This window comes from Acanthisitta chloris, unplaced genomic scaffold (assembly GCF_000695815.1).
Source record: "Acanthisitta chloris isolate BGI_N310 unplaced genomic scaffold, ASM69581v1 scaffold586, whole genome shotgun sequence".
NCBI lineage: Eukaryota > Metazoa > Chordata > Aves > Passeriformes > Acanthisittidae > Acanthisitta > Acanthisitta chloris.
Genome location: NW_008679488.1, coordinates 3,901 through 11,723, shown reverse-complemented (window position 1 = coordinate 11,723; position 7,823 = coordinate 3,901). Strand labels below are relative to the sequence as shown.

The following is a 7,823-nucleotide window of genomic DNA, read 5'->3' as shown; positions in this document are numbered from 1 at the left end:
TTTCCCTGTGCCACACAGACCAAGGCATAGATCCAGGGAGATTCTTACCTTTAAAATAAAGGTCTTCCCATGGAAAGGGATCTCAAAAGTGTAAACAACATCCCCAAAGTCCTGTGCAAGAGATGAGAAAGTTGTATTTATGTTAGTAAAAGGAATCGTTTCTATTTGGGGTGAAGTTTGCTAAAGCTTTGAGGCTCCTGTCACTCCCAGGGTCACCTCCAACCTTCAGATGTCCCTTGTCCCCCATCCCAGGCAGGACCCCAGCGTGGAAACTGCCCTGAGCACACTTCAGCTGGCCATGCCCAAATTTCCATCAACACAATATCCAGAGAGGCAGCAGGGATGAGCCAGAAAAAGCATGCAGCCCGTGCCAGCCTGCAAACCCCACGTCAAGGTCAGAGTCTCTTTGTAGCAGCGACCAGCACTGGGGTAAGGGGAAAGGGTTTGGCTGCCAGAGCTGCTGGTGCTGCCCAGGGCTCAGAGGAGCCTCCCTGAGGGGCTGGGGCTGGGCAGCTGAGAACCTTTCATCGTTAGCCCTGTGTTAAACTCTGATTAGTCTATTTAAATCCATCCCCCTTTGGAAAAAGAAAACAATCTGCCCAGCTAGTTTGGCATCAGACAAAGGATCACTTGACAGGGGAATTTGAAACACCAGATGAGACAGCAGTTTGCAGGACTCTCACCACTCCACCCCCCGGCCCAGGTCGCGTTCAATCCCAGAAAACAGGGTTGGTTTGGGGGGCAGAGACACCTCTTCTTTCTCTGCACCCTTCAGAGAGAGGAGAGAGCTCTGGATATCCCTGAAAACTCTGCAGTAGGCAGAGACACATCCCAAACTGACACTCCAGCATCCACCAGCTGCCTGTGCTGGGGGGAGGGGACACCAGTGGCTCTGGGGGTGGGAGGAGCAGTCTGTGCCCCACTGTTGCCACACGGGCCAAGAACCCAGTGTGGGTCCCCCCAGCAGGCTCCAGGGCACCTTGCCTGGAGCAAGGGCAGAGCTGGAGCCATGGGAGCACATTCCTCTGCTCCACATCCCATAGGTGAGCCCTGCACCCCTGCTCACCCAGGCCAGGGGGAGGAGGGATGTGCTCTCCTGTCAGACAGCAAAGCAATTAAACGTCTAATTAAATCAGAGAGGGTTTTACACCGAACCGAACTGGAAGAGGTTCCTAATTCAATCAGGTAATTGTAACGCTTGTTAATTTTTCATGGCACAAGGAGGTGTCCAAGGCCTCGTTTGTCCCGGTCCTTGCTAAGCCATCCGTGCCCTGTGCCAGCTGGGGGGACACTGCACACTTGCATTGTTTTTCTCGAACTTCCAGCTCTCCTCCTGGGCGAGGATTTGGTCCACAACCTCCATGGCCTCTTTGCCCTGCCGGACATACTCCTTTTCCTGGGAGAGGAGAGAGGGATTCATTAGCTGAGCCTGCAGGAAGCCTGAGGGGGAGGTGTGAGGCTGCTCCTCCCTCCCCAGGCTGGCAGAGGGAAAGGGGATCAGGAATCTCTTCATTTGGGTCACAGAGGCCTCATTTGGGAGCTCCAAGTCACGCTCCCTGCCCTGGCCTGGATCCACACACCAGCTGCGGCTCCTGCCTCAGCCTGAAGCTTTCCAGCAGGCAAAGAGCTCTGGGATGTGCAGTTTCCCTCCTGGAGGAGCCAGAACTGGGCATGAACAGCAGCAGGACTACTTGGACAAGGGCACAAAGTCTGTACCCAGTCAGGTTTGGGGGAGATAAAGGGCCAACCCCTCAAGACATGGAGACAAGTGAGATGATGTTCATCCTGGAATGTGACAAAATAACCAGGGATGGAACAGGGAAGGGGAGAGGACAGGCAGAACACATCCCTGTGGGAAGAGCAGGGAAGAGCACAGTCCTGGGGAACAGGGATGGAGCTGGGGGGCTCAGGCCAGGGACAGCCTCAGGCTGTGCTGCCTCAGTTTACCTGAGCTGTCAGGGCCTTCCTCCCTGCTCCTTCCTCATCCGACTCATTGTCCGACCCTGTGGGAAACACCCAATTAACTTACAGTTAATCAGCACCCACTGATGACCCCTCTGACCCTCTTGTGGGGGACAGACAGGGTCTGATCCCTGCCCTTATCCCATGGGAAGGGATGACCCTGAGGATGACTCCAGCCCTGCCTTCCCAAACACCTGCTCAGCTCTCCGGAGGGCTGAGCTCATCCCAGGTGTCACCCACACCAGGACAAGCCCTTTGGCTAATGTCCCCTCAATCCCAAGTTGGGATGTCTCCAGCCCTGGCACAGGCAGTGGCACAGGGCAGTGACACGCTGCCAGTCCTTACCTTGCCCTGCCTGTGGCCTCTCTCCCCACGCTCTCCTCCCCAGGGCACCATTTTCCAAGAGCACAGCTCAGGAGATTTAATCCCAAACCCACACAAGGCTCCAGTTTCCCACTGAGCTGCAGTCAGGCACGTGGGGCTCCACACACAGGTGGCATGGGGACAGCGTGGCAGTGCCACCCCTGCCCAGGTGCAGGTGCAGAGGGAGGAGAAGGGACCCTGTTCTGCAGTGTCAGTTCTTGGAGGCTCTGCCACTGCCACTGCCAAGGGCTGGGATAAGGAGACAGGGCTCAGGGAAGAGATTATGGAGGTGAGGAATGACGAGCTCGAGAAATGAGGTGATGGCACAGCTAAGGATCTTACCTGCAAAGGACTCAGGTGGGGAGTAGAACTGCCCCTCGGAGAGGGCTCTGGGGTACAGCAGGGGCTGGGAGGCTGCAGCCTGGGCTGCCAGGTACCCTGTGAACCAGAGCACGAGGGATTACACACACAGCAGCAGTGCTGCACCACCCAGGGGCCCTGGGATCCCCCAAACGCCCTCCCAGCCACTTGTTTTCCCTCATGCAGCTTGCCCTTTCCCACTGCCACCAGCCAGCCATGAGCTTTGAGCTCCTGTTGCCTCATCTTTTGTCTGAGACGTTTTATCTGCCCAGAGATCAATGGGCTCTTCTGCCTGTCAAACAATCCAAAGGCGATTAAGCATCTAATTAAATAAGAGCTTCCCCTGGAAGCAATTTGGAACCTGAGCCTAATCCAATAGAGGCATTAAACACTGGATCATTTTTCATCTTAAAGCCTCCTTGCAAGACCCAAACATCCTCTGGTGCTTTCCAGTCAGTCAGAGCATTTCTGATCGAGCTCTGCCTGATAAATGTCCCTTCCTTCAGTGCCACTTCCCAGCCAGGGAAGCCTGGAAGAGGGACAAACTCCTTATGCTGCTGTAGGAATGAGCAGCTATTCCAGTCCAGGCTCCCTAGAAGGACCCTGGAAGTTACAGGGTGATTTGTAAAGCATTAGGTCAGCCTCAATCTCTGCTCAGCCTGACCTCAGCTGTAAAATTTCACACCCCATAACTCACACTGTGCCCCACAACATGTCTATGAGTGCACCAATCTTCCTGGAAAGGTCTCCAGCCAGATCCAAACACTGAAATCAGGGACAGGGAGTCCAACACTCTGCCTGGCATTTGCCTCCCTGTTTCCAAACACTTGCTGCCATGCAGAGGTGAGAGCTGTTCCCAGCACGTCTGGCCCCAGGACCCAGACACTGGGGAATTTGGCACATTTTTCTCCCCTCAATTAAAACATGCTTTTTATAATCTGGTGTTTTCTTTCCCTGCAGGGACTTGTACACCATAACACAACTGAGTCAGGCACTTCCCGTTCCAGCCAGGCTGGAGATCCCTTCTCCATAAATGTCAGACCAAGGTGCTGCCAGAGCAGCAGCAACCTCAGGCCTGGTGGTTTTATCTGCCAACTCCTACCAGAGAGGAGAAAAATCACACAGTATGTTAAGCGTTTGGAATGGACATTAGAGATCATCCAGCCTCAACTCCCTGCCCTGTGCAGGGGCACCTCCCACCAGAGCAGGTTGCTCAAGGTTTTAGCCAACCTGGCTTTGAACACTGCCAGCCACAACCTCCTTGGGGCAACCACATCCTCTCTGGGGCACCCACAGCCTCTCTGGGGCATCCACAACCTCCTTGGGGCATCCACAACCTCCATGGGGCACCCACAGCCTCCCTGGGGCATCTACAACCTCCTTGGGGCATCCACAACCTCCCTGGGCAACCTGTGTCAGTGCCTCATCACCCTCAGAGCGAAAAACTTCTTCCTAATATCTGATCTACATTTCCCTCTGTCGATTTATCCCCATAAGGAAGACACTCACATCGTTCCTCTTCTGCTTCCTGAGTGAGGACTTTAAAATCCAGGAACCAAGTCTCCAGCCAGGCAATGACAAAGGAGACGATGGGAAGTAAGTAGCCAAAGGCCCCTTTGGTCAGGAGCTGTGTGGGAGAAAAAAAAAAAAGCAGAAAGCACAGGGAATTACCCAAACAGGAAGAAAACAGCCTCAAGAAATGACACTGCAATTCCCTGTGAGCCCAGAGGAAACCAACCTCGGAGAGGATGACCTTCACAATCAGGAAGGCACTGGATACCAGTGTAGTGACCTGCAAAACACATTGATGTAGCTCAGAAGGCTGAGAGGGCCTGGAGGAGAGGGAAAAGGGCAAACAGGGAAGGCCCAAGTGGCTCCTTACCGCGATGACCCACCAGTGCTGCAGGCGGAGGGCGGCATAGGCCAACAGCAGCACAGAGAAGCGAAAGAAGGCCAAGACCTTGCAAAACAAACCCCCAGAGACACCAGTCACTGCCCCTGCCCCTCTGCCAGCTGCTGGCAGGGCAGGGAAGGGTGCCAGCTCCCACCAGGAGACAGCTGGGGGCAAAGCTGCAGCAGGGTGGGCTTGAGGAGAGAGCCCAGGGGGTCACACCACCCTGAGCTCTGCAGCTCTGAGATACTCACAAAGATGTCAAAGAATGAGGTCTTGAAATTGTAGTCAATGATTTCACTCTTCAGGTTCTTCTGGATGCCATCCTTGGTCTGAGGGAGACAGGGAGGCAGGAAGCTGTGAGGGCACTGACAAGGAACTGCTGGGAGAAGGGAGCTGACAGTGCTCAGGGTTATGGCCAGGGCAGGGCATACACCTGGAATAGAAATGCTCCTGGATGCTTGGAACAGCTTGGAACAGGCTCCTCTGGCAGCACAGCACCAGGGAGGATCCCACAGCCCATTTCCCCCTGGGATTCACGCCGAGGAGTGCAGAGCTGGAGCAGTAGGAGGGGATATTAAACACCTCCACGTAGTGATTTCCAGCAGAAAACTCTGCTCCTTTGGCTCAGCAGAGCCAGTGCCAATGGATCACAATCCTCCCAGCCCAAAGGCCCTGATGGACACCTCATTCTGGAGCCCACTGCTTCCAGGTGAATGGGAGGAAACATGGAAAAAATGGACATCCACGGGAAAAGGGTTCTCTAGCACCTTCAGTAATGCACTGAACCATCAGAACATCTCCCCTGGGGTCACTCAGGGGGGATTTAAGGATCCTCCCTGTTGTGCCAAGCACTGAGGGGGTCCCTTCTCCCTCCTTCCCAGCCAGCCAGCTTCCCACAGCTCACAGCAGCACTCCAGGAAATCTGATGGAAGGAGGAAACCAAACATGCTGGCAAAGGGGAAGAGAGAGGAGGAGGCACAGTCACAGGCTGCAGGGAAGTCTGGAAAGGGCAAAACCACTCTCTGGCATCTCTGGGAGCATGGAAAAAAGCTCCCAGAGGAGTTCTCCTGCCTCCCCCTGAGCTAATCCAGGGTCTGCCAGCCCTGGTCCTTCTGACACCATAAATCCTGGGAGCCTGAAATGGCTGTGGGTGAGGAAGTGGATGGCTCAGGTAACTGGAACAAATGCTTCACCTTTAGGCTATTGGTTTGAGCAGGGCCCAGCTGGCAGGAGCTGGAGGAGGCCAACAGCTGTTGGATGAGCTGTGAGAGACAAGTTGGTGGCTCTCAGGCCAGAACTTGGCAGGCAGGACCCCTCGTGTCAGGCACTGCAAGGGCAGGAGAGGCAGCCACTGGGAAGGGATCCCTCTGGGGGTGAAAATCCAGGGAGAGGGGGGCAAAAACAGGGAGGGCAAGCAATGCTGGAGTGTTCCTCCAGCTGATCTGTGGCCACAGGGCTCGTGCTGAGCTGCCACTGAGCCTCTGCCCCACACCACAACCCCATGAGCTGCTGCAGGAGGGACAACACACTGGGAAGGCTCTGGGAGATGATCCTTGGAGTGTTTTCAGTTTAACCACAGGCTGGGGAAAAAGCAGATGAAGCACCTGAGGCATCTCCGTGTGTCTGAAAGCACCGAGTGCAGAACTGCAGTTAGCTGCTAACGAGGGGCAATTTGCTCAGCTTATCTCCCAGGGAAGGGAACGTTGGATAAAAAAGAAGCATTAGTCATGATATCAACTCCTTTCTCCTCCCAGCCAGGGAAATAAGCAGCTCTAATAGCTTTAAATATGCAACAGCTCAGCTCGGGGCCCAAATATCAGCAGTTAGTCACTCATTAATGGCTACCTGCACTGCCCACGCTCAGCATCACCCTGGTGACCGTGCAGGATTATCTCCCCGGGGCTGGGATTTGGAGGCAGCACCTCCCAGTGAGGGAACTGGGACCCGAGGGCAGGGGGTTGGGGGCCGAGCTGGGAGTGCAGGACACCACTGGCATGGCTGGAATGCTGGCTGGGAGGTGGGTGTTGCTAAGGGGGTGCAGCCAGGGTCTCTTGAGGCTCTGACAGAGTGAGGAGCTGCTGGTCAGGACAATCTGTTAAGTGCAGCCACGCAGAGATAAGCAGGACAGAGATAAGAGCTAAGTGAGTGCAGCATCCAGCGCTGATAAATCAAGGCAAGAGCCCAGGGCTGCACACTGGGGTCTATCTGCTCATCTCCAGGTGATCCAGGGAAGGACATGGAGTACCTGGAACCAGTCAGCACCAGTTCAGGGCAATTAAAACCAAAATATAGCCCAGGGAGGAACTTGGACTTGTGGCTCTGAGGTACAGGAGCTGCACTTCCCTAGAGGTTGCAACACGCAGCAGCTTGTGACAGTCACTTGTGACCAAACCCCTCGTGTCCTCCTCACCAGTCCCCTGGGAGGTGCAGCAGCTCCTCCAGCTCCCCAAAGCTGAGCTTAGCAGCAGTATTTTGGGATCAAAGCCCAAAGCCCTTGGAGGATCCTCCTCTGCTCCTCCCCTGCTCCAGCAGTGAATCCAGGGAATAGCTTTGCTTAAGGCCAAGGGAGCAGGAGGGAAGTTTGGCTCAACCTGGGGATCGCAGGGGGTTGGATCGTGTCCCAGCACACCCAGAGCTGCAGGGATGGTGTGAACGACCCAGGACAACCCCCGGGGCAGGAAACGAGCTGGACTTTAGTTTACACTGGGGAACAGCTGGGAAGAGCAAACAAAGCTGTGTCCCAGGAGTGCTGGAACAGTGCAATTAACTGAGGGAATGGAGTTAGAAAGGGCAAAGATTCCCTGGTTTGCTGCCTCTGACTTACATTCAACTCGATGATCCACAGGAGAGAGATGAAGAGCAGGTCGAAGGTGACGAAGAGGCAGAAGGTTCTCCTCACGTCCGAGATGGCTTTCCTCTTCTCCAGGGAGAAGTAGTATGGGGAGAAGGACTGGCTGTGGGACAGGGAGGTGCTGATGGAGGCGATGGCTGGGAGGCTGCGTTCCAGGTCTGTGGGTTTGCTCATCCTCAGCCCACAGCAGCCAGGGGGACATCGGCCACGGCACAGTGTCACCTGTGTGGGCACACCAGGGACACTCAGGGCTGGGGACACACCTCCTCCTGTCCCTCTGAAGGAAAACAGCCCTAGGAGCAAATCACATCCTGCCCTGGGAGGGTGCTGAGACACTGGCACAGGTTCCCCAGAGCAGCTGTGGCTGCTTCATCCCTGGGGGTGTTCCAGGCC

The 7,823-nt window shown here is 55.2% G+C and overlaps 1 protein-coding gene across 1 annotated transcript in view; it reads right to left on the bottom strand.

Moving 5' to 3' along the window:
* Positions 1 to 7,604, bottom strand: part of STARD3 (StAR-related lipid transfer (START) domain containing 3) — a gene marked incomplete at its 3' end in the record, with an annotated part of 11,305 nt that extends 3,701 nt beyond the window's left edge. Inside the window, exons 1-9 of the mRNA XM_009077288.1 lie at positions 7,404 to 7,604; positions 4,831 to 4,908; positions 4,568 to 4,645; positions 4,424 to 4,477; positions 4,195 to 4,312; positions 2,668 to 2,763; positions 1,948 to 2,003; positions 1,304 to 1,396; positions 49 to 111 (exon numbers count right to left, since the gene is read on the bottom strand). Of these exons, the coding sequence (XP_009075536.1) occupies positions 49 to 111; positions 1,304 to 1,396; positions 1,948 to 2,003; positions 2,668 to 2,763; positions 4,195 to 4,312; positions 4,424 to 4,477; positions 4,568 to 4,645; positions 4,831 to 4,908; positions 7,404 to 7,604 (837 nt within the window). The remainder of the gene's footprint in view (positions 1 to 48; positions 112 to 1,303; positions 1,397 to 1,947; positions 2,004 to 2,667; positions 2,764 to 4,194; positions 4,313 to 4,423; positions 4,478 to 4,567; positions 4,646 to 4,830; positions 4,909 to 7,403) is intronic.
* Positions 7,605 to 7,823: the final 219 nt, after the last annotated feature.